This window comes from Protopterus annectens, chromosome 10.part0 (genome assembly GCF_019279795.1).
Source record: "Protopterus annectens isolate FY-2018-M chromosome 10.part0, PAN1.0, whole genome shotgun sequence".
Classification (NCBI taxonomy): Eukaryota; Metazoa; Chordata; order Ceratodontiformes; family Protopteridae; genus Protopterus; species Protopterus annectens.
The window spans coordinates 1,715,348,981-1,715,376,170 of NC_056744.1; the positions used below are offsets into that span (position 1 = coordinate 1,715,348,981).

A 27,190-nucleotide genomic window follows, 5' to 3' on the forward strand; every position below is an offset into this window, starting at 1 on the left:
GTGTGGGCAAAAGAACGTCCATTACTGCGTTCATCTCTTCCCTTCCAGAGTGTGTCCACCCTTCTTCCTTCAGTTAGTTACTCTATGTTGTGTCATTCCTTTTTTGGGAGGGTCATGCAGACAGCCAGCCAGCCTTTCTTTTTGGAGGATCACTTCAAGAGCCAGCCTCTTCAAGAGGCCTGTGACCGTCGGGATCGGGCTTCATCTCTCGAGCCCGAATTATCGGAGGGTTCGCTTATCGCCCGATTACTTAATTCGGGTTCGCCTTCTTTTCCACAGATCTCCCGATGGAACATTTCTCTTGAACCTGCCACCAACTGGATCCCTGCAGTCGGAACTATCACCACCGCCCATTCTTCTTCAGTCGCTATCCCTTGCCTCTTGGTGGATCTGTCAGACCTTTGATGGCATCACACAGACCCTTTCCAGGTTAACAAGATGTTTGAGCAAACTCCTACAAGGTATCATGCCTTTCTCCCAGTTGGTATCGAACTAGAAGGCCCTTCATATCTCCAACGGTATAATGAAACTGATCCCCTCTCCATCTCGGCCCCGGTGCCGTTGAGACCCATCTGATCGGGTGGCAGAGCGTCGGACCCGCGGATAGAAAGTGGCAATTTCGACTCAGATTCCGCCGTCCTTTCGGGGGGAGTTTAGGCAGTCTAATTTGTGGACAGGACTGAGAGTCATACCGACCTGCCTCGCAGCCAACCCTCGGACTCCATCATCGGCACATCCCTGGGCCCACTTGGTTCTGGGGAGCTCACGCACACTTTGGTTTCTGAGGCTCCCTGGGGGGTGGAGCTCAGCCAGGGGTCTCCAGCTTTTGCTTTGCGATGTTATTGAGGAACCAGGGGCCCGCCATCTTCCCCACAGGGGGCTTTTTCGTTTTCTGCACCCACAAGTCCATTTTCCACACTAATCCCTGCACCCCCCATTCACCCCAGAGCCCAGCCCCTCTTCCTGTTTGCACCACCACCCCCTGTTCCTGGAGTCTTCCAGAAAAAGCCCCTGCATGAGGCCCCCATGTCCTTGGAGGGAATCTCAGGGCCCACATTCGACCACAGTGAGGAAATGGGGGTGCAATCGACCCACATAGATGATGGACAGAGTCAGGAACCTGGAGACACCCGAACCAGGATTGCAGACATTCCATTCCCAGACCTCCTGAGGACGATGTGCAGTTGCTAGCCCTTTGGGGCTCAACCGCTTGGAGGGGGTGGTGGCAGTCTGAGAGCCCCTCTGAGGACGAGTCGGGCTGGGAGGAGTGCTGATTTGATTAGCATTCACCTAGGAGGTGACCAAAGTGGAGATGAACCCCTAAGATAAACAACTCTGAACCTTCACCCAAGATAACCAAACAATCTGGATGGCAAGGAATCTACCTAAGATCCAAAAGGAGTTCATTCACCTTTAAGATAGAAGGAATCGCATGAAGGGAGTTGAGATCGGCCTTTCTCCTGGTTTTAGCAGAGCCGGATTTTTTTCCTAGGTCTTCTAAACATTTTAGATCCATTTATTTTTTTCTCAGAGGGATTTTTCAGATGTGGGAGCGAGATACCCCCAGGGATTTTTCCATGCATTGCTAAACTACTGGCCAAACTCAGAACATTAACACCCTTCACAAGATGCGGCTAATTCAGATAGTCCAGCTCTCAAGTCAGGAGCAACCCATCAGATAAAATTATCATTGCTCACCACCCCTCTTCCATGCAGGCAGAGGGCATGAACTTAGTGCAGCCACTTCAATACGGATGAGAGCTGCACAATCATGGATTGCTCTGCTGCTTTGATTCCTCACTGCTGTGCTCTCAGGAGGAAACCGCCAAACTTAGGGAAATGCAGCACGTGGCCCAAACGTTTGGGGACCTCAGGTTGAGACTCTCACTGGTGGCGGACAAGGAACTGTGGTCCATGTGGATCCCGAAGAGTACTCTCCAAAGGGTGCTCCCCAATAGACGAGGTGTAAAATGTTGGTTCAGAGGATCAGGGAAGAAGGAAGATCAACCAGGTGGTACCCCTAAGGCAGAGAGGGAGGCAGAAAACAGGGACGCCGCGTAAGGCTGAAGGGGATAAAACCTCCTGAACGGGGCTACCCCCTAGCTGCAGAACCTGTCCCTGAGCGGCAGACGGAAAAACCTGCTCTTTCGGCCAACTGGCAGAGGCCAGCCTCTTCTCTAAGCCTACTTAAGAAATTACTTCAGATCAACTAGTAAATCCCTTCCAAAAAACACCACTGAAACAAAGAAAATTTCCAACTACCTCAGGTAAGAAAACAGCTAGACAAATTTGTGATGCTCGAAGCTTTCGAAGGTAGAATTTCAGGCTGCTCGAAAAAAACCAGAAGGATCAACCACGTCTTGAGGAGTCCAAGGAACTTCTTAAACTTTTCTTTTCGTTCAAAGGACGCCTCGATGGAATGATCTTAGATCTCCATCATCTAGGATTAGTTCTTGAAGAGGAATGACATCATTCCATAGAAACTGTCCAATCCTCACCCACAAGAGGGATGGGTGGACCAGAGACTCAGATCTCCAAGCTTGGCTTCACCACTTCAATGCCAGACGCCTGCCCTTGACCACCTGACTAGCCCTTGGGGCTAGTCAAATGCAGCCTTGGTGGCTTCACCCAGGACACCTTAAAGACTGTGGCAGCCTTAGAAATGCCTCACGATGGACGACTGCTCACTCAGCAGTGACTCTCGGTGTTTCAGCCTCCACTCAAGCCACCTTAGACTTACTAGAAATTAGAGCTACTTATCGATATCCATAAACTTATCGGCCTCGGTTCTCCTAAAAGTATGTATTATCGCCTTTACACTGTCTTTCCTATAACGGAGACACTACTAAAAAAGTACTGACAAACGATTCAACCCCCTTCAGGCAACACTGCCTTCTAAATGCCCAAGTAAACTTACCGGCAAACTAAAACAAGAACTCCCACTTCTTGAGTGTCAGCAAAGCTTCGGCCAAACCTCAACAGGTAGTATCTGCACTGAGGTCAATCGCTGATCTTGTCCTAATGGCAGCTCCACACATGAGGATAACAACCTGGCACGTGGTGCTTCTTCAGGTGGTGCAGAGACCTACTAACTCCTCTCAGGGTCTGTGCGCACTTGTGAACCTCCACCTGGGTCAGTCGGTTCATTCTACCCATTCCAACAGCCACAATAACCACGACGCTTACCCTGATAGGTGGGGGGGAGTTTTCAGGGAAGAGGAGATATGTGGAGGCCTTGTTCCACTCTGGGAACAGGGCAGTTCAAATACAAGAGGCAGTGTTCCACTCTACATATAACCTCTCACACTCTACCTAGCAGTGACAGCAGTATTCTAGACATTAAACCCTCTTACTGTAAACCGTTAATAAACAAAACAGGTGTGGGGATCCAGGGTCACAAGTACATAAACAATTGGCAGAGACCAGGGCAATGGGCAGGTATACAGAGTCGTCTTCTTTGATGCTTGCTTAGAGGGACAGTCCACATGTTGCTTTCCTGTGGTACAATCATTGCATGCCCATCCTGTTACCTCACGGGTCATTGGCCCGAATTTCAGACTTCCTCAGCAGTGGTCCCTTGTTGTTCAGGCAGTGTTGTCTTGAAATGTTTGTACAGGGTGCTCCATCTACTCCAGATTACACAGATAGACTGTGCTCTCTGGAAATGCCCTTGTCCTTCATATGCCTTTCCAATGTCTGCCATTAATTCCCCTAGATTTCAATTGGCCTAGAGAGCCAGGAACTGGATTCCACTACTCCCTATGGATTCTGATTTCTTCCTCATATTCCCAGTTTCTTCTCATCACTGTAGGAAAGGAGGGATTCGTCAATATGGTTCCCCTTCCTGACTACATGAGCCTTACAACCTCGAGTTCTGGAAATATAGCTCTCCCCTCTCCTAAGTAGCCAGGTGAGTTCCTCCACTTCCCCAGCAGGGTTCATATCTAGTCCACAGTTCAAACTTCCCTACCTAGCAGTTCACATCTCCTAGTCATAAGCATCTCCATCCTAGTTGTTTCTCACGAAAGTCCTGGGACTAGCTCTATATAAGGGCTATTTAGTCAAAAACTTAACATAAAATTTCAGGGTTCTGTATCCATCCTTTTCCTAGCTCCTCTACACTTCTTCTAATTCGCATCATAGTTTTTCCGCAGAGAACTGCTTCCTTAGGTACAGGTTCCAGGTTCTTCCATTATCACATATTGGTGAGAGTTGCCACATTTTGAACCCCCTTTCTTCAGAACTTCTTTCGATTTAAACCTTCCATGTCAGGAATTTCCTGTCAGACTGACCCTTCGACCACCTCCCACCTTTAACCTTGTTCATGCCTCCTAAAGTTCTTTAGACCATAAAATGCCAGGCGTCATGCCTCTAGCGTGGAGTCTCAGAACTGAAGGCAGGTGTTTCGTCGGACCACCTTTTACCTTACACTTCCACCTAGACAGTTTTTTTCTTTGAAATACCACCTTTCTTTCCACCTGTACAGGTTTTTCAGTACAATATTAACCAGTCTATAGAACTCCCAATTTCAAAACCATAGAGATAACAAGAGTAGTATATGCTGCATACCTTTTTCAACAAAGAGCAGGCTCGATATTTCTTAAACCGACAAGTTGGATCATGTAAGTCAGCTAAATCTTATGCAAACACGGGACCAAAGCTAAAATAATAAAACAATCAATACTTAAATGACTGCTGAAAATAATTCATTTGTGTTGCAAAACATTAAAATTCTAAAACCAAAACCACTGTATAACATTTAAATCGCTAAATCCCCATGTATACAATCAATGCTTCTTCCCATTCCTTGACATTTTTACCTCCAGTATAGCCACGTGCTCATTACCAGACACTATCATCACTAATAGCTCTTGGACAAGGTCTCCAAGGATAGGACAGGACATGGTAAATGTCTCAAGGATAGAACATCTTTCCACACCACACATAATACGTCACGGGGCTACCAAGTATAGACATCCGCACGTTAGGGATGCACTTCACATCTTACATTCTAGTTATGTCCTACAGTTAGCGTTACATGTTAGAGTTATGTCCACTGTATAGCTGTCCATGTAGTGTGTTCAAAGGAACCGGGAGTCCCATCTAATCGATTTGTAAGATGTTTGAGGGGCTTCTGTCTCCCATATGTCATGTGATATATGGGGTTACCCATTGGATTATCCTTTGTGAGAGAGATGCTTCCTTTGGCTAGGAGATAGCCTGTGTGATTGGGGAGAGTCTCCTGTCTGGCTGCTTTTGATGCTTGGACTTGCTAATTCTCTGGATGGCAGATAGGATTGTTGGACTGCTTCTAGATCTAGAGCTTCTGGGGAGTTGTGAGATATGGGCTTGTCTGGAAGGCTGGTCAGGATGTAGGAAACCAAAGGCAAGTCGAAGACTTTACTCCTCAGAGGGATGGAAGCTCAGGCAGTGTCTTTTTTCCAAGAACAAACATCACTGGTGCTTCATCAGATTTTGCTTCTGTAGGATATTTTCCTGTCAAACTTCCTAAGCCTGTGAATAAACCAGTGCAGGCATGCAGGGCATCATTGCTGAAATATGGAAGAGTGTACATTGTGTCCCTGTGATTGTGTAATTGAGTATCTAAATATGTGGTTTTAGTTTTATTGCACTATGATTTTTGTCACTACTAGCTTCTCATAAGGCTTATGACTTAAAATGCTAACAAAATGTACTTTTTAAATGTTTTTGTTTGAAAGTAGTTTACACTTCAGATATTTTCTATTTATATCATCAACTTTTGAAAAAATGGTGCCACTCTGTGGCCAGAATAGCCAACAATTGTATATATCTTTCTCTTCACTACAATCTAGCCCCAGCTGTTAAAAATTATCTTCAGAAATGTTACTGTTTTCATCTGTGTCTGGTTTAAGTACAACATTCAGTCCCCTAATTCTCAGTATTCCATTCAAAAACACAGCCCTACAATCACACGTTAATGTTTCATTTCAAGTTTTAGATTTCAAATTATCTGGATTTTTCACTTTCACAATATCAGATCTGTTTGCTGGTGCTGTTCATTTTCATATTTACATGCAACATATTAATTCTGAGACATATTTCTTAGTCTTGATTACATTCAAGCCAACTCCTCCTCCTCTCATTTATATTGCAATACCTACTGTAAGTCTGAATTAAAATCATGCAATTATTCTTTCCTCCGTCTTAGATCCTGTTATGGCTTTATTTCATATCCACTGCTTTCACAGCACATTGTTTCTGTTTCTCATCCTTGCCTTATTATTATACTCCCATGTTATCTTACATTACTCTCATCAGCTTTTACTGACCGCCAAATGTGTGCTGGTGATTTAGTTTGTTCCCCACAAACCTACAGTTTTTGATAAGGTTATGTCTGTTTTTAATGTCCCTATTTTTTCTTCACTGCTTTTACAACAAATTACTCTATAAATTACTGGAAAATAATGTGGAAGCACAAATTCACAATCCTTTGCTCTATTCTTTAACACAATAATACCAGCATCTATAGTCTGTGTGGGATCTTTGCATTTTGCAAAGAACAAATGTCTAATAAATTATAAATTCTTTATGTGAATAATTACTCACTTTTCTCTAACCGCTGCCATTTTTGAAGAGTTATATACTTATTGACGTTGCTTCCCCAGCAAAGTTGGAATGCAACACACAAGCTTCTCAACAAGTTCACTTGCCACAAGGAATAAATAAGACATATTTCAAGCTTCTAGGTTTCTGTGAACTTTCTTTGCAACACAAAAAATCAACAATAGTGCAACTGAGTCATCTACCCCTGTTGTTTAACACCTTTATTAAATTATCACTTAAGACATAGGCAAACATACATTAGAAGAAAAGAAAACAAACCGTATTAACATTTTTTCCATTTACAAACACCTTTCCTTTGTAACTATCATCAGTACAATATTACATAAATTGCCGAATTCCTGCCCTCCCTTAAACTTCACCTGAACCTTATTTTTCATATATTCATCATCATCAATCCCCATTTTCTACAAGGAGTCAGGGTACCTTGTCAACTGTTGCCATCTCTCCCTATTCAGTGCTATTCTGCTACCTTCATCAACACTCATGCCTGACTAACTCAGGTCTTCTGTCACAAAATCCATCAACCTCTCTACTGGACTACATCATTTCCTGTTGCCTTCTTCCTATTTGTCCCAAATCTTTTTCACCAAATTGTCTTCTGCTTTTCTGCACATATGCCTGAATCACAGTAATTTGTTGTCTTTGACCTTTTCTGCTATTGGAGCAACTTTGGCTTCTGCTCTTATGTCATTTCCACATCTATCCCATTGTGTGCATCCTAACATCCATCTCAGGTGCTTCATGTCAATCATCTCCAGCTTCCTCAAATGCTCTGCCTTTACTGCCCAGGTTTCTGTACCATGCAGTAGTTCTGGCCACACCAATGTTTTATACACCTTACTTTTCAGTTCTTTGGCATTCCTCTGCATTCCTCTGTCCTATATTACACCTGAAACTCTGTGCCAGTTAACTGCAGGCCCCCTAATTCTAGCTTTGACCTCCTCATTCAGACTTCCCTTCTCCTCAGCCTTCTCTCCCAGATACCTAAAGTTGTTAACCTGTTCAGCTATTTTCCCTTCTATCTCAGTTCTCATCTTCTTCTGATTTTACCCATTTGCTGCCATTATAACCATCTTATCTGTACTCTGTTTCATCCCATGTACCTTCACTTTTGCATTCTATTCCCCTATCCTTTGCTGAAGTTATTACTAACAGCCTGCCTGTAACACCACAGCATTTACATAAAAGCACTTTGTTGATCTGTCCCCTCTGACCTGTTTGCTAATGTAGCAGACCACCAGTATTAACAGCAGTGGGCTCAGAGATGAACACTCCCTCCCCCACTAGGAATCCCTCTGCGAGATTGAACACTGTGTGTACTTGAATCACTGGGTCCTTGTAAATAGCTTGAACCCTACCAGTATTTCTTGGATGTTGAACCACCACAGGACTGCCCAAATCAGCTTTCTTTGGACCTTCTCATAAGATTTTTTTCCAAGTCTAGGAATGCCCAGTTGGATTTCTTCATCTCTAGCTTCTTAACTCTCTGTCGCACTACAAACATCACGTTAGTCATGCTGTATCCTGATCGGAATCTGAACTCCTCATCTCCCATCTTACTTTCTACTACTCTGCATAGTCGTCAATCACCCTCTCTAGAACCTTCATGCAATTTGACAAGGGTTGGATACCTCTGTACTGCCCCATTTGTGAATACTCCCTTGTTCTTGAACACTGGAACTAGTATGTTTACTCGCCAGTCATCTGTGATACACTTTCTCTCTACAGTGCTATGGGGACCCTCAGGAGCCATTTCTCCCCATCTCACCCAGCATGTTTATCATATCTGCTGTGACCTCATCTGAGCCTGCTGCTTTCCCTGACTTCATTTTCCTTAGTGCTGTTCTTACTTGGCTGGACTCCTCCTCTTTTCTTACCACAGGCTGTGTCTGTTTTTTTTTCTTTTCATTCAGAAGCTGCTGGAAGTACTCTTTCCATCTGCCTTTGATATCCTGTGGATTGGTGAGAAGGCTGCTGCTGGCATCCCTTATGAAGTGTATCTGACTATCTTCTTTATATTTCTGTCTTTGCCTTAAAACCTGATATAGTTTCTTTGTGCCATCTACTGACTTAATTTCCAAAAATTGGTAGAGTGCCTCTGATGTCTTGTTCTTTGCTAGTGTAACTCTTTTCTTAACCTGTTTGTTAGCCAACCAGTATTCCTTCCTAGCCGGGTCCATCCTTTCCATCTCCCACTTTTTCCCTGCACTCCTCCTTTCTTTTGACGACTTCCTGGTCTTCTGCATTTCACCACCAAATTCCTTATGTACCTTATTTCCATACCTGGCTCCACTCCACAACTGTTCTGTAGTCCTCGCACATGCTGTTTTGAGGCACTGCCATTCTTCTTCAGCTCCACTTATTTTGTCATCTTCTTGAGGTGCTAGAGGCCTGAGTAATTTTTTGAACTGCTGTGCTTTCTCTCATGTCAACTCCTAGGTCTTCTGCCTGACCTTTGTTGACCTTAGAGCCTTCTCTTACCACAGCTTGCAGCTAATTGCAGCAACCAGTAGTTTATACTGAGGGCCATCTGTTTCACTGGGGATGACTTTGCAATCACTGATTCTATCCCAGTACCCTTTCCTTACTAAGAGAAAGTCTGCCCGACTTGCATGTTGGCCACTCTTGTATGTGATCTTGTGACTGTCTCACTTTCTGAACCATGTGTTGGCTACTATCAAGACATTCATCATACAGAAGAGTAGAATGTCCTTGACTTCTTTATTCCTGTTGCTCCACCCATGTGGGAACAGTCAGTCCTCATATCCATTTCTGTCTGACCCAATATGTGCATTCAGGTCACCCACTATCAATATCAATTCATGTTGTCCTGCTTTATCTAATAGGTCCTGCAATTGCTGTCTGAATGCTCTCTTTTCCTCAGATCTCAACCTGCTGTAGGGTATTGGCAGAGCTTATGAATATTGCCCTATCTTTAGGCTGGAGTCTGACTGCCATGAGTCTGCATGTGTTGTTCCAACAATTTCCATATATTTCTATGTAGTTTTCTCCTTCCCTTTTCTAACAAGTCCCTCTTCCAGTTGTTTTATCTCTTTTATAATATTCAGTACTTTGAATACAGTTGGTTTAGACTTTAGTTTCCATTTTCCAGTATTTGTTTTTGTGGCAGCCAACACAATTAAATTTAATGTCTTGTCTGACATTTGAACAAGTAACCCTTGTAGTAATCCTCAAAATTGTATACTGTCGGTCTGTCTTTCCGGCTAAACACATAAGTAAAATTAAAGTGCTAAGTGCAAGTAACATTACAGCACTGAGTGCAGATTTTAGGCCCTTACAATCAACTTGCCTCTGGTGTGGTGTCTTGAGTCAATCAGGGTATTCCTCTAACCACTCCTACTGCCTTCTCTTTTCCCCCACATTCCCCTCTTTCCTCAAACAGGTTAAACAGCTACAACTTAGTACAGGCATCATTTTCAAATCTAGGTGCTTAGGATCCCCCCCCCCTTGTGTGACTCAGTGTAAATTTCTTAATTGTATGGATTTTTACTGTTTTTTGTGTAACTGAATGACCTGATGCCACATTCTGATTCTGCACAGACTGTTCTATTTTTGTTGCAGAAGCTCTATAAGTAGCTAATGACTTTACTGAATTTCTGTGGTAATATCTGTGTTTAAACTGAACCTGTACCTAGAGAAAGTGTATAATGAGAGCTACTACTTGCTGCATATATTTTTAATATTTAAATTGCACACACACATTGAAGAAGTGTTTTTATGACCTGAATAACTTGTGCTAGCATCATCTGAATTGCTCTTACTGACAATTTTCCAGTTGTACAATTGTGAACGATTGATTTAGTTTTACTGGTACATCTTTAAAATTTGACAAGTGTTTATTTATTGCATTGCTCTCTTGCTAAGGTTTCTTAGCTATAAATCCTAATCCATTCTGAAGTGGGCTACTTTATCCCCCGCAAAAAACTTTCTGAATGTACTATTATAAAATAACTGCCTGTTGCTGCCTTAATGCTTACCCTAGAATCTCTTCTTTTCTCTTTTCCTAGTTGAACTTCACATTTACCTACATTAACATACTGCAGCTCTTGAATAACGGTGTCTACAGGATTGCAAGTATTAGTTATGGATGCAACATTGTGACATTACAGTATTCTGAAAAAACAAACCATTTAAATAAAAGGAACGACATGGTTTAGCACAATCTCAAATACATTGCATTAACTTCTGAGCAGCATCATCCACAAAAAAAATAAAAAAAATCAATAATAAACATTTTAAACTTTAAAATACTTTGCAGAAGAATAAAGTAAACAATGTAATAGTAGATGACTCCATGCATTTTATCTCTCAAAAACAACATTAAGAATAATTATAGCAATAAAGCAATGCAAAACATGTAATAAACAGGCCCAAGACACACCACATTCATATTACATTAAAAGCAACATAACATTTTTAAAAATTTTAAAAAATAAAATGCACACATTTAAGTTAAATGTAAAAATATAAAAAAACAGCTTGAAAACATTGGCAATATGTACCTAATAGAATATATATATAATTATAAATTACATAAATTACCCCCATAGGTTAAGCTAAAACATATAATGGATAAGGACTAACAGGAACATACAGGAATAGGAACAGTAGTCTAAAATGAAGTAAAATAATTTAAATTGTAATATTTATTATCCAAAATAAAAAATTATGCAGCACTATTTTTTCTGAATAAAACAGAAATCACTAAAGAGAAACGACAAACATAGAATGCAAATTATAAATTTATAGCCAAGAAATACAACAATTAAAAACAACAACTTTATAATTTACACAAACAAAAACTACTACTCAACTTCCAATAATAACCTAAAAGTATCAAATTCAAACAATACTAATCATATCCCCAAACATATATAAACAACTCAAAATATATTTAAAACCACTATACAAACATATCTACTTACCACTGCACAGATTTAACCACTGCACATTAAAAATCAAACCATAATACCACATCCATTTTAAACTAGTACTCAAAAAATCAAAAATATACCATCTTCCCATTTTAAACAAAACTTAAAACCACAAAATATCTATTCAAATTATTAAAACATAAAGCCACAATTCCCATCTTGCTAAAAACACCGCAAAACTTACAAATTATCTATGTACTTAGCCACATTATGTAATACAAACTAGCTGTTCAACTTCCTGCTGGCTGGCCAGCTGGCATCCTGCTTTTGGTGGCCTTGGGCTGGCGCTTGTATGGCTAGGCTGGGCTGGGGGCTGGCTGCTGGCTGGCTGGGGCTGGCTGGCTGGCTGGCTGGCTGGCTGGCTGGCTGCTGGCTGGGGCTGGCTGGCTGCTGGCTTTGGGGGCTGGCTGGCTGCTGGCTGGCTGGCTGCTGGGGCTGGGGCTGGCTTGCTGAGCTGGCTGGCCTGGGCTGCTGGCTGGCTGGGCTGGCTGGAGAAAAAGAATGGGCTGGTCAAGTATTGGCTGGCTGGCTGCTCTGGCTGGGCTTTGGCTGCTGCTGGTAGCAAAAAGGTGGCTGCTCAAAAATGCTAGATGGCTGGCTTCAGCTGTGTAAACGTTAGTGCTTCGGCTAAGCCTTTATGGCTCCCGTAGTGCACAACATCCTGCCCCTCTAATCCACTTTTTGCGGCAAGGGAATTTCACCACGCCCCACCTGAGGAATCAGATGGCTGACCCCACGCTGGTGGAACGAGTTGCATTGCACGTAGGGGCCACGGCTTGTAAATGTGCTGCATTGCTATTTTCACTAACACGGGTAATTGAGGAAGGTGACTCTGTGAAGGCCACGAGGCCACAAACCCTATGCCTGAGTGAGGAGGCTGGTATGGAACCGTAATTGCAATTGGCCACCATAACATAAATTGTTTCTCCCAGCAATTAATCAGAGTAGGTTACGCATATAAAAAGCATTTGTTAAGCTTTCTCTTACAGTGCTGTGTAATTAAGCAAATGACTATTTTGGTCAGCCATAGGGCTCTTTTCTACTTGAGTGTTTGCCTCCTTCCCCTGCACCTAAAGTACACTGACTCTTACATTTGTCTCTCTGACCCTAATTTTTACAGGTATAATTTGTACCTTTCTGGCTTTCTAACACTCAGACATAGATTCTTGTTGAAAGTTTTACTTACTTGTCTGACATTTGAATAAGTAACCCCTGTAATAATCTTCAACATTGTATACTGTTGGTCTGTCTTTCCTGCCAAACACATAAGTAAAATTAAAGTGTTGAGTGCAGATTTTAGGCCCTTACATTCAACTTACCTCCAGTGTAGTGTCTTGAGTCAATCGAGGTCTCCCTCTTACCACTCCTACTGCCTTCTCTTTTCCCCACCCCACCATTCTTTCCTCATACAGGTTAAACTGCTACAACTTAGTTCAGGCATTGGTTCATCCCTGCTTCACACCTTACCCTGCCCCCAAATTCCTCTCATCCCTGGTGCTGCTACATTTATTGGTACTAGACCAAACCCCAATTTTTTAAACTAATCAGTAACAACTTGTCACTCAACAGCACCACCCTCCACCTGATACCACCAGTCCTCCAACTCTACTATTCTTTTTGCCTGAGTTTCAAGTCTCATTCAGTAGGTATGCTATCACCCAAAATAGTCTTAATAACTCTACTTGTACCCCTGTTACTCATCCCACATCTTCTAACTGCCTATGAATATCAGGATCACCCAGTTTTCCACTACCCTAAATTCCAAACATCCATCCCATCTACAACAGATAATAATGCACCCTTACTCACCTCCCTCATGCTTACCTCCTTAACCCCTAAATACTACCATCTTACTAGACCTAGTTACATTAGTCCTAAAACTAGGCACTATTACAAAGCTTTATTCAAACTCTTAAAACGCATACTCAGGATACACTACAACCTCACAAAGGAAGGTGACATCCATCCAAACCCTGGTCTATCCCCACCTGCTGACCCTAATCCCCCTACTATATCCCTTACCACCATAGCTCCAACAAATAGACCTAACTCACTGCTGGCCTGCCATCTAAACATTGGGAGCATAAATAACAAAACTCAGCACCTTCATGCCCTCTTAGCTGTTCATTCCCCAGATATACTATGCCTAACAGAAACGTGATTAAAGCCTGTAACCAAGGACCATGAGATTCTTCCAACTGGGTATAGTATGTTTCAACTAGACTGTAACACCAGAAAGGGTGGTGGGGTAACCATACTTTACAAGTCTACCCTATCTGTCAGCAAAGACACCCAACATCCACCCCAGTTCAATAATGCTGAAATTCTTATCTCAAAACTACAAATGAACAAAAACAAAAATGTAAATATTGACTGTGTCGACATTCCCCCAGGGAGGAACACAGAAACCTTAGAAGACTTCTTATATTGGTTATCCAATATCTACCCCCCAAGAAACAATTGTTCTTGGGGATTTCAACATTGACTTGAACACTTGCTCTTGTGAAACCCCCACAACCCACATAAACCTCTATGGATTTACTCATATCATAACCTCCCCCACCAGGACAGGAAAACCCAATAATAAGGAAACTACCCTAGACTGGATACTCATCAATACACATCTTCAATCTTATAAATCAGGCACTTTGCCTGATGACCTAAGTGACCACCGTCTCACCTATGTAATCAAACTCAAAGTAGACTGCTCCTACCAACCCACCTATAGATATATATATATATTAAGAAACAACAAGAATTTTATTCTCACCAAGTTTCAAAATGAACTTAAGGCATGCAACTGGTCAGTACTACAAGTCTCCCCCTAGATGAAGCAGTAGCATACTTTAACACCAAATTCTTTGCTATTCTTAACTCCCATGCTCCCAGCCGCTCTATTAGAACCAAAGTTAATACTGCACCATGGCTTTCTAAAGATACCAAAACCAAAATTCTACTCAGAAACAAAGCATGGGCCACCTACTGAAAAACAAAAGCCCCACTTGATCAACTAAGATTCAGACAACTAAGGAATGACACCAAAAAATCCATAACCTTAGACAAAAAGAACCACTACTACCATCTACTGCAAAAATACCAAAACAAACCTCAAAAGTTTTGGGCAGGAATAAACAAACTACTCCAACCAGGCCAAAACGCCACTCCACCCCCCTCAGCTTCCCAACAAAAATCCCCAGTAGACATTGCTAATAACTTCAACAGCTTCTTCACAGAGACTATCCAGTCTCTAGCCAGTCAACTCTCTCCCAATGGCTCTAATTCTAATTTAGTCACACCCAGTGCCCAAACATACTTTACCTTCCAACCTGTTCCTACTCAACTTCTTCATGCCCTACTTAAGAAACTAAGACCCACCACCCTGGCTGCCGACCTCCTCCCAGCAGAATATCTGCAAAAGGCTGCTGATACCATAGCATACCTCATCTCAATCTTGATCAACAGAGCTATATCTGAAGCTACTGTAGCCACTATATGGAAAATCTCCCATGTCATACCTATCCATAAAGGAGGCAGTTCCACTGACCTGTCAAAGTTTAGACCCATAGCTATTTTGTCACCTCTAGCTAAAATTATGGAGAAGTTTGTACACATACAGCTCATGCACTACCTTACACAGAACAAGCTGTTGTCCAACTTTCAGCATGGCTTTAAGCCACACCACTGTACTACTTCTTCCCTCCTCTCATTCTCTAACATTATTAACCATAACCGCAATAATAATAAACTATTCTCAGCACTCCTTCTAGATCTATCCAAGGCATTTGACAAGGTTGATCACAAAATGCTTATAAATACCTTAAAGGCCTTCTCCTTAAATAACCATGCACTCCAATGGTTTCAATCCTACCTGCAGGGCAGGCAATAGGCAGTCCTATGGCAGGACAAGTTATCATCTCTCCTACCCATAAAATTAGGAGTCCCCCAAGGCTTGAAACTAGGACCCGTTCTTTTCTCCATATTTATCAACGACCTTCATTCAGTCATCCCAGATGCTACCTGCATTCAATATGCAAATGACTCCACCTTGATTTGTTCTGACACCTTACCAGCTACTTTATTCATATTAACCCAAAATACCTTCAGTACAGTGGAAAAATGGCTCTCCAATCAACATCTAATCCTAAACCCACACAAAACTAAGTTGCTCATCTTCTCCTTCACATGCAGGACCCCCCTGCCATCCTTCAACATAACTGCTAACAATGGCACTATCATCTCCCCAGAAGCCCAAACTAAACTACTAGGTGTCATAGTTGATAAAAACCTGAAGTTTGATGCGCATATCAATCAGCCTATCAAAACCATTAATAAAAAACTTGGCTCTCTTTACAGAATTAAACCTTTCCTTACCCCACTTGCTAGAACTGCAATTGCCCATTCCCATCTGCTATCAACTTTTCTCTGTGCCTCACTTCTATTCTCCAACTTAAACAAAACAGATCTTAATAAACTATCATCCTGCTATAACCACATTGCCAGATTTGCTACCGGCACAGCCTACCAGACACACCACTGTCACAACCTAAATTGCCTAGGATGGCTTGAACTGCCAAGCCTACTGCAGTTCAACCAGCTAATAGTGGCACAAAAAGTCCTTTACCAACCAGAAAATACACCAGCACTAAAAAATATTATCAGCCCCTACACCAGTACCCGGCCACTGCGATCATCCACTAGACTCCTAGTTCAAACATACAAATCCATCTACTCAGCTGGGGACTCCCTGTTTGCCAACTCTGGCAGAAAAATATGGAGACTCCCAGCTGACTTGGCCCTAGAACTCTCACTAACTCAATTCAAAAACAAACTCAAGAAATACTTCAAAACTCATTGGTTATGTCCTTGCACTAACCCTGACTAGTGACCTCTCTACTTCTTTGGTGCCTTACCTTCAACTACTTCTAACTTTTTTCTACCACTCCATTTCAGGAAGGGTCAATTGTATAACTGCTGCTCAGTGTGTCTTAAACCTGAATGTAATGTTATGTATGTTTAACTTTGAAAATAATGTTATGTTTTGTAAAGTGTTTTATAATAAGTTCGTACTATATGTGCTAAATGCTGGTATTGCTTATGACTGTAATCTTCCTGAAACAAGCATTTACTAAATGTTCAATGTGTATTATTATCTTGGAGCTTTTCTCCCTGGGCCTCCGCTGAAAATGGGCATGTATCCAGTCAGACTATCCCGGTCAACAAATGTAAAATAAAATAAAATAAATACATAAATAGTAAAGACTTACTATATCTAGGCAAGTTAGATCTTATGTCTCAGGTCAAGACAATCATTTCCGTAGTTACAGCCATTTGTTCACCCAATATTTCTGAAAGAGTAATCTACAGAGAATTTTTTAAAGCTGCCAACTCATTACAGACCCAAAATATATGGTCCCAGTTACCTCTTTCTTCCCCATATCTCTCTCAACATTTACTAAACACCTGATGAAAAATTATTTGATGTCTGCTATAGGTATAAAAATACCTATGCAAAAACTTCTAGGCAAAGATCCTGATAATTTTCTGGACTTTGTTAAATAATTCATCATGAAGTCTTAAAGCTTCTGCAGATAAAAGTACTCAGTCTGGTCTGTTTAAACTCTTTGATTAAAATGTTTTCAACCAACCTGCCTGGCATCTTCGTGTCTCCCCACAACAGGATTGTGTGGATTATTTATCCCACTCTATCACCTTTCTTGTTCTAGTTATTTGCACTCAATATAATGGTTATTTTGCCAGTTTTCTCCAGTAAATTTTAGCTCCCTCTTACCTATTTTCTGTATCCCTACTTGCCATCAACCCTATTAGCAAAATCTCCTTTCTCCATTGTCATGCTGGCGTGATTCCTAGAATACTTTCTGCTACTTTATGAATATAATATTCTGCATAGCTGTTATTCTTCTTAAGGATCTGCATCAAAATTTTCAAAATCACTTTATTTGTTGAGCACTCCTCACCCCAGTGTCATCATCCTTTTCCATTTTGGATTGTAACTTTATGTTATGTATACGAGCCTTAACTGTGTAGTTCTAAACATCCCTTCATATTAGGTAATCCCAAACCACCTTGTTCTACTGGAAGAATCAGCATATCCCGTTTACTCTCCTCCTTCTAGACAAATTCCTTCAATTTCTCCTCTGGTTAATAAAAAATATGCCTAACCCATATATAAAACTAAAACATTTTCACTCCTTGTATCTTACTATCCATGTCCATAAACACAAGCTTCGAGTTTCTCAGTCATCATATTATCTTTTTAGTCTCCTCCCACTTATTCTTAGCTGCAATAACAGAAGCCTTTTTAATCCATAGTCCTAAATACTTCAACTTATCATGTCCCCCATAAATATAAAAATTGCTGATCCAGTTTGTGAGTGGGTACATAATTTATGGCTATAGCCTCTGTATTATCTTCATTAATTTCACATTCTGAAAAGACTTGAAACTGTCTCAAAATGTTCCACAACACTGAAATGTCCTGCTTTAGATTTATCAGGTACAAAATAATATCATCTGAACTAAAGCCATCTTATAGGTTCATAGGTAGGTACTACGCTATCAGCCCCGGGGCCTATACAAGCCCAGCCAAAAAGGTACCCTGGCTTTTGCCACCCAAGAAAATTATTTTCCTGTGCCACTGTCGAGCAGAGCCTCAGAGGTGATCCCCGGGGTGAATTTCCTATTTCCCATCCAGTCATCAAGATTTTTCTTGAAGAGTGCTAATGAGGAGCTTTGCTTGATATAGACAGGTAGTTTATTCCAGAGTATGAGAAGTCTCTGGGGCAGGAATCTATCCCACCAGCATGTTCTGTTTATTGTGGTGACAAGGTTTAGGTCCCTAGAGTGTGTAGATCGGAGGGATTGGGATTTCTTTAAGTGGAGCATGTCCAACAGCTCTGGGTTTGACATAGCTTTGTATATTATCAGAGATCACCTCTGAGTAGGCGATATACGAAGGAGTAAAGCTGGGGGTTTTTTAGATGGTCTGCGTAGGGCATCTGTTTCTGGCCAGTAATCCTCTTTGTGAGGTATCTTTTCTTGATTACCCTGCCAATGATATCATTGAATTTCCAAGTCCCTTAATTTCTTTGCCAGTGGCTCTAACCATAATGCATCTAACAAAGGGAGACTTTCCAAAATGGCCATACACTGATCAATAGCTTAGCTTCAGCTCTTCCAATATGAAAAAAAAAAACTGAAAGACAAGGGCCAGGAACTCTGTCACTTTTAGTAAATTTAGTTTCTGGCTAATAAGTACACTGCCTGGATTGCAGTAAAGAAGAAACTACAAGAGCCCGAAAGAAAATCAGCTAGAAATGTGAAGAGAAACCACTGAATGGGAAGATTTGGTGTGAGACACAGTTGCCAGTAATCTGGAAGGGGGGAGGGGGTCAAATGTGCTCAGAACTGATTAAAATAAAAGAAACACTGGAGTATATCAACTTAAATAACAAAAAGGCTGGGAAAATGGGAGAAGCTTTAAACAGATATTCAGATAAGCTGATAAAACTGCAAACTCAGATATCAAAATTAAAAAAAAAGGTGGCTGAGTATGATACTATGCAAGAACAGATGTTTCAAAAAATGGAACACTTAGAGGATAGAGCACTTAGGGAAAATCTGACATTTTCTGCTGTACCACAGAAACTAGAAGGAACAGACTATATTAATATTTATGAAGGCAAAAATAAGCAACTGGACTGATATTACACAGCAGTAGCTGGTAGCTGTTAATTGAAAGGGCACATCGTATGTATGCTCCAAATATGGCCACGAGAAAGGAACCAAGGACTTTATTAGTAAAGACAAGAGACTGGAGCTGGGATATGGAGATGAATAGAAAGAAGACCAGTGATATGGAAATTAGTTCATAAATGTCAGACTACAAAGCATCAACCACATTTGTGAAATATGGCTGTATAAGAAAAAGTAGAAAGAGTGGACTTCTGTTGACCTTGTTAAAGTTGTGTGGAATCGAAAGGCATTTGCCACACTTCATGTTATTAATGTTTGGAAGGACTCTGAGGGAAGGGTAAGGGGAGGAAAGGTAAGTAAAAGAGTTTCTATTCTTAATAGTATTTCTATGAAACCTTTCATGATATAAATTGCATGTTCTTATAAGTAAAGCATTTTAGTTGTTTTCGTATATTATGGAAATACTAAAGTAAACATTTGCCTTTTTTCTTTCTTCCTTTTAATATTAAGAAATGTAGGTAATACAATGCAAAACAGGAAAAAAAGGTTACACAAAGGCAAGTTTAAGTTAATAGGCTGTGATTTTGGGTTGTTTAGGTGGTGGGTGGGGTACAAAAGTACACAGATTATAATATATGTAAACCTGAGGTGTTTTCTCTTACTTTTGCATAGGTGAATGTATGTATTAACAACCTTGGCTTAATTTATTAACAAGTTTTAAGTAAATAAGATAACACTGAATAAAATGACAATTTTTTCTTTTTGCAATAAATATTCAGCTTGTCTTTAGAAAGTCTGTAGTTGAGGACTACAATTTTTTCTTACATTTCCATGGAGACAAGCTGATTATAATACAATAAAAAGCCAGGGCAGTGTTTCTCCAAAACTAAAAATTAATGGTTTCTGAAAGCATGCACATTGTTTGTCATATCTGGGATGGGAATGAGAGTTAAAAAAAAAAGAATAGACACCAATTAGTGTAACAAGAAGAACAGGCGAGATAACATATCTTAGCATGGTAATCCCAAATTTAGGTTGGTTAAGGTCTGTGTTTTCAGCTGCCTATGTGGGACAGTTGTTCTTCTTGGGAGGGTAAAGTTCATTATTTGAAGATATAGATAGTTATGTGTGCTTTTATTAAGTTAACAGGTTTTTTGGGGGGGTGTTTGGTTCTTTGTTTGAGGGGTTTCATTGAAACAAAAATTCATGTAAAATTTTGCATAGGTTTCAATGTTGATAATACAAATGGTATAAAGGATCAACCTGCCAAACATCAGTAAGTGCATGTATCATAAAATCTGTAAATAGATATTAAAAAAGCTGTCGTATATACTAGGTGGGAATGATTAATTCTTTTCAGAATGGCAACACTTTTTATATTGGAATGTGAATGGTCTCAGAGGTGCAAACAAAAAGGAAAGAATATTTAATTATGATAATAAATGCAGAGTGCAAATAGCAATACTACATGAGCTCATTGTGAAAGAACTAAGCATGTGAATTTGATAAAGAAAGGATTTCAGAATGGATGTTCAGCAAAATGTCAGGGACAAAGGAAAAGAGGAGTACTTATATTAATTGCTAGTGGACCTCTGCTAGTGATGAAGATGGTGTGTGGGGGGGGAGTAACCGTGGCAGATTTGTGGTAGTAAAGGGCTACTGACAAGGAATGAGGATTATGCTGATATATATTTAAACTCCACTTAAAACTGCTATTATGGAGCTTAAACCAATTTTTTGGGAGAAATAATCAGCTTAAAATGAAGATAAGAGGACATAAGATAAAAGGGGTGGTGTCTAATCAATCTTCAGGATAGTCTCCAGGAACAGATGGTATTCCTGTGAAAGCTTGGAAGTTAAAAGGGAAGAAAGTGATACAGATCTGTAACATTTTAACATTATTTTAAAAGGATGGGAAACATCAACACCTCAGAAGAACGCTGTGGTGGTTGTATTAGCTAAAGATATTAAAAGTCCATCAGATCCAGTTTCATATAGAAACACTTCAATTTTAAACCATGATTGTAAAATGTTTATGTCTATGCTAGCTAAAAAATGGCAGAGGTGTTGCACTAGCCCCCCCCCCCCCTATACTGTAGAGAAGGACAAAGCTCTCTATTCGACCTTACCAATCAATCAGTAAAACAGTTCACTGTACCTATCCAGGCATGTCCAAAGGGCGGTTTCAGGTGTACTCTCCGGTCCAAATGGTGAATCTGGGCATTTTGAGGTAATGTTACAATTGCCTCATGTACACAGACAACCCTCTCCTCCTACCATGAAACACTAATACATGTGAGAGATGCAATTATACAGCCAAACTGGAGGCTAAGCTCTCTCAACCCAAGACTGGACCAGGCAGTCAAGAGGAGAAGGGAATTACTTGCATCACACCACCAGTCTCACATAGACCTATGAAACCAGCACCGACAAAAAACACACATAAATACACAAAAATATACTCGGAGGCTCTAAATAAAATTCTGCAAAAGCAACAGAGACCTCCAAAGCAGACATCCAAGCAACCTGCACCCCCCAACACAAACCATGAAACACACACTTAACAAAACCAGTGTGACATGCAATCACAGCCCTTAAGTCAAAATAACATACCCAATACACTAGTAATAGGTGACTCTATAGTCAGGCACACTGATGTCCCACTCACTAGGCTGAACAAGGAGAAGGTTACTGTTAGCTGCCTGTTGGGTGCCAGGATCCGCCACATTATCCAAGCACTCAGGTCACTCCAGAACAGGTACAAATATGACTCTGTCATTGCCCATGTTGGTGTGAATGACCTGAGCTGTACCTCCCTGGACTACATGAAAAGAGACATGAAGGAGCTCTCTGATCACATAGCCCAGGCCAGTATGATCCTGACCCTGAGTAGCATTCTGCCAGCACCAAGAATGATACCACGGTATAAAGAAAAAATGATCAGTTTCAACAATTGGCTAAGCTTCTGGTGTCATTCAAAAAGGATCCAGTGTCTGTCAGGCTGGATGACATGCTCGACAAGCCGCATTGCTGCACAAGAGATGGCTTGCACCTGTCACCCCTAGACTTTTGAACACTGGCCAAGGCTCTTGCCACCCCCATAGTGCCGTTTTTAGGCAGGGCTCAAAAGACAAACCCACCACTGTAAATAGCACAAGTAACAAAAAACTGAGGGTAATGTTACTCAATGCCAGAAGTTTAAACCTCAAAATGCATGCACTCAAGGCACTCCTCAGTATGGAGAAAATCGATATATGTGCAGTAACTGAAACATGGTTTAAGGCTCCAGAGAGCACCCCAGCACTACCAGGCTACAACTCATACTATACATTTTGGCCACAAAACCTGGACCAAAATACAAAAGGTGGGGGTGTATCCATATTTATCAAGGATATCCACACCTCCAAGTTAGTGGCATAGCATGATGCTTCAGAGATCATCCACGTGCAACTAACAATGGGCAAAATTGCAATCCAAATTGTAGCTTGTTACAGATCACCCCCCATGTCCCAAGACCCCATTCCACATTTCTGGAAACACTGGGAAACATAAAGGTCCTACCAAACACCCGGATATTGGGTGACTTCAATTACGCAAACATTAACTGGGAGAACTACTCAAGTACTAACTCTCTTGCCCAACATTTCCTAGAATTTATAAACTCTAATGTTCTGGATCAACTGGTCAACACCCCCACCAGAGGTGACAACATATTAGAACTGGTCATCACCAACATGGGCGATCGGTGTTCCACACTGGAGGTCAACCCCTCGCTGGTTAGATCTGACCATAAACTAATCACTCTGGATAGCCACATTCTGCTCTCACCTGCGGTCAAAGAAACCACAGTGAAAAACTTTTCAAAAGCAAACCACGTTACTTAAGACCGAGGTGGAAAGTTTCAAAGACCCCATGCTAAAGCTGCAAAATCCTTTACAAATGCACTGTATGGGCACCTACAAGAATGCATGGATCATGCTATCCCAAGCAAAACCAAGACTCACTCCTCCAAGAAAAGGAAACCAGTCTGGTGGACCCCTGCCATAAACAAGCTATACAATAGAAGGAGGAACTAGTACAGAAAACAGTAAAATCCCAAGAAGGGAAGACATCCCTGGTCAGTATCAGCAAGAAACTACGATCCCTCATAAAATCATCCAAGGCTAGCTTCAAAAGAAAAATTGCCAAGGACTCCAAAGATAACCACAAGGCCTTCTTTAGCTATGTCAAGAATCTGAGTGGTAATTCTCAGATCTGCTTGGAGTTAGTGCAGAATGGCACAAAATACACTGAACCAACCGATATCGCCAACATCCTGGCAGACAGGTTCAGTGCAAACTTCACCCCCCTCTCACCCCCAAAAGGGCCCATAACCATACCAGAGGAATGTAGTGCCCCTGAAATCACAGACACTCAGGTTAAAACAGCCTTCTCCAAAGCCAAAAACACAGCATCAATGGGACCGGATGGTGTCCCAGGCTGCATCCTACACAAGCTCAAAGATGAACTAACCCCTCACCTAAACACACTGTTCAAACTCAGCCTCTCCACAGGCTACATGCCCATAAAGTGGCACACAACAACGGTTATTCCATTTCACAAAGGTGGAGCCACAACTGACCCCCAGGAACTATCACCCCGTAAGCCTGACTAACTTGGTTTGCAAGGCTGTGGAGCACATTATCATAGATCTCATTAACAGAGACATTGGGAACATCCAAACACTGGACCCTACCCAGTTTGGCTTTGTTAAGGGGAGATCATGCCTCCTAAACCTGGTGGACTTTTTTGAGACAGTTACCAAGGCTATAGATGAGGGAAAGGTGGTCTACACAGCCTACCTAGACCTTGCAAAGGCCTTCAACATTCCCCATTCAGGTATTATAGACAAGCTCAATAGCCTGAACATAAACCCCTATGTCACGAGATGGGTTGCCAACTGGCTCATGGACAGAACCCACATGGTAAGAGTTGCATGAGCTAGGTCTGACTCTAAACCAGTTATAAATGGCATTCCCCAGGGCTCAGTCCTAGAACCCCTCCTGTTCAGCATATGCATCTCAGAGGTACAGGCAAGCACAGGAGGACTATGGCTGACCAAGTTTGCAGATGACTGCAAACTAGGGGCTATAATTGACTCTCTGGCTGACACAGACATCCTCCAAAAGGGCCTCACTGAGACAGATACCTGGTGTCAAAACCATGGCCTCAAGCTAAATGCCAAAAAGTGCATAATAGTCTTCCCCTTTGGAAAAAACATAGTACTCACAAACTACCACATAGGTGGTAGCCGCCTAAATACGGAAGACGTAATAAGGGATCTGGGGACCCAAGTAGATAGTAACCTCTCCTTTGACAATCACATTGCCAAAGTGGTTAGAAAATCCTTCTGTGTGGCCCACCTAATCACAAAAGGCTTGGCATCCAGATCAAAGGAGGTCATTGTGCCCCTCTACACATCACTCATCAGACCCATCATAGAGTACAATGCCCCATTTGGGATGTACCTTACAAGACACCTGCAACAGCTGGAAAGACCACAGAAGTACCTCACCAAGAGGATCACTGGCCTCAAACAGATGCCCTATGAAGCTCGACTGAAGAATCTCCAGCTGTACTCGGTTGCATATCGCCTACTCAGAGGTGATCTCTGCCTGACATACAAGGCCATGTCCAACAGAATTGATGGACATGTTCCACCTAAAGAAAACCATATCCCCTCGAGCCACACGCTCTAGGGATCTAAACCTCACCACAACAATAAATAGGACATGCTGGAGGGATAGATTCCTGTCCCAGAGACTTCTCATGCTCTGGAACAGGATTCCAATCTACATTAGGCAGAGCTCCTCGCTAATCCTCTTCAAAAGAAACCTTGACGAGTGGATGGGAAACAGAAAGTATACCCCAGGGATCACTTCACTGGCTCTGCTGGACAGAGGCACAGGGAACTAATCTAAGGGGGCGGCGAAAGCCAACACTTTCCAGCTAGGCTTATAAATGCCTTCAGACAGATAGCCTAGTACCTACCTATGAACCTATAATTGGTAGATATGGATCAGTGTGTGTTTTTGTGGAGTGAAGGCAAACATTGGACAACATTAATAGAACAATGATGATCCAAAAGGAAGCAAAATATAAGAAAGTACCACTTTTGTTAGTCTTGATGGAGAGAAAAAGCATTCAGTGGAGTAAGCAGAGATTTTATGAATAGGCCAATGGAAACATTTGCATTCCCTGATATAATAACAAGGTTAATTATAATGATATGTGAGGGAATCAGAGGCACAAATTAAAGTGGGGGGTTCCTCTCTGATACATTGTGTCCAAACAGAGGAACCAGGCAGGAATGTCTTCTTTCTTCTTTGTTGTTTGCATTATATTTAGAACCATTAGCAAAGAAAATAAGGTATTACAGCCACCACAACTTTTCTCCAGGTACTAGTGCTTCCCCTCCTTTTAAAATACTATTAAATAAAACTTCCAGATCTTTATCACTTTCTTCCCTCCTAGCTTTTAAACTTCCACAGGAATACCATTTGTTCCTGAAGACTGCCAGTGCATGCATGTAACACAAAAGTTGGAAATAAACATCCAAAAAAAAAAAAAACTGCCATGTATATTACAATGGAAGAATAGCTTTTTATCATAATGGCAACACTATCCATATTATCCTGGAACTTAACTGGCCTTCCTGGTATAGACAAAAAGGAAAGGGTATCGAATTACATTAAGAAATGAAGAGTGCAAATAGCAATGCTGCAAAAGACACATTTGGAAAGAAATAAGCATGTGAGTTTGACAAAGAAATGACTTGAGCACAATATCAGGGACAAAGGAAGATGGGACTAATTATACTAATTGTTAGAGAGTCTCCAATAGTGACAAAAGAGGAAGAAAAAGACAATAATAGTAGATTTGTAGTCATAAGAGGCAGCTGGCAATTTTTAATACTTTCCCTTCTGCCACAGTTTTGTTAGGATCACTTCTTTCTGCTGGTATGATTGCATCTTTACTTATACAGGCCTTGGCCGCTTTCTCATGGGCAGGACTGGAGCATACACTCAGTGTGCCCTTTCAATTAACAAATCCTGCTGCGGAATACTAGTCCAGTTAATTATTTGTGCTTTCATAAAATTAATATAGTTTGTTCCTTCTAGTTTTTCTGGTACAGCAGAAAATCTCAGGTTTGGTCTGTGTATTTTGTCTTCTAACGCTACAATTTTTTTTTTTGTAACAGCTCTTCTTGAGCAGTCTCATACTCGGTCAGTCATTTCTTTATTTTGACCTCTGATTTTTGCATTTTTATCAGTTCATCTGAATAGCTAGTTAAAGCTTTTTCCATTTTTTTCCGGCTTTTGTAATTTGAGTTGCTATACTTCAGTATATTTATTTTAATCACCTCTGAGAACATATGATTTATTTTTTCCTCTAAATTATTGGAAGTACCAAAGCAAAAGCTTAAACTGCTTTTTGCTGAACTGTTACAGGATTCTTCCCAGACAGTGTTTTTGCTTAATCTTTTCTCATTGATTTTCTTTCAGGTTCACTAAATTTCTTCTTTTTCTGGCAACGAGGTTGTGTACTTACTAGCCAGTAAATGAATTCTACTCAAACTGACTATCACTGGCTGTTGTTTCTCATTTTCTTTTTTTCACACTGGTACAGCTGAAATTAAGCTGTTGCTCAGTGTGCAGCCATCTTGTAAGTTTGGGTCGTCTGTTGAGAATTATACTTGTGTAGTTCCAGACACAGAAACTCTTCCAATAAAATATAATTTGTCACTTCTGCAGATAAAACTCTAACATTCTAATGTAAACATTATAATATCCATACATAATTGTCTCTAAACCTGCTAATTACCCCACCTCTTAACTACTATATTAACATTTTCTGCCCTAGAGTTCCTTCCCTCA

General features: G+C 41.2%; 1 protein-coding gene across 1 annotated transcript in view; it reads right to left on the reverse strand.

Annotated features, from left to right (window-relative positions):
- The window catches only part of LOC122814461 (zinc finger protein 850-like), a 402,252-nt gene that overhangs the window by 287,940 nt on the left and 87,122 nt on the right, over positions 1 to 27,190 (reverse strand). The window contains exon 3 of the mRNA XM_044087041.1: positions 11,785 to 12,049. Within this exon, the coding sequence (XP_043942976.1) occupies positions 11,785 to 12,049 (265 nt within the window). The remainder of the gene's footprint in view (positions 1 to 11,784; positions 12,050 to 27,190) is intronic.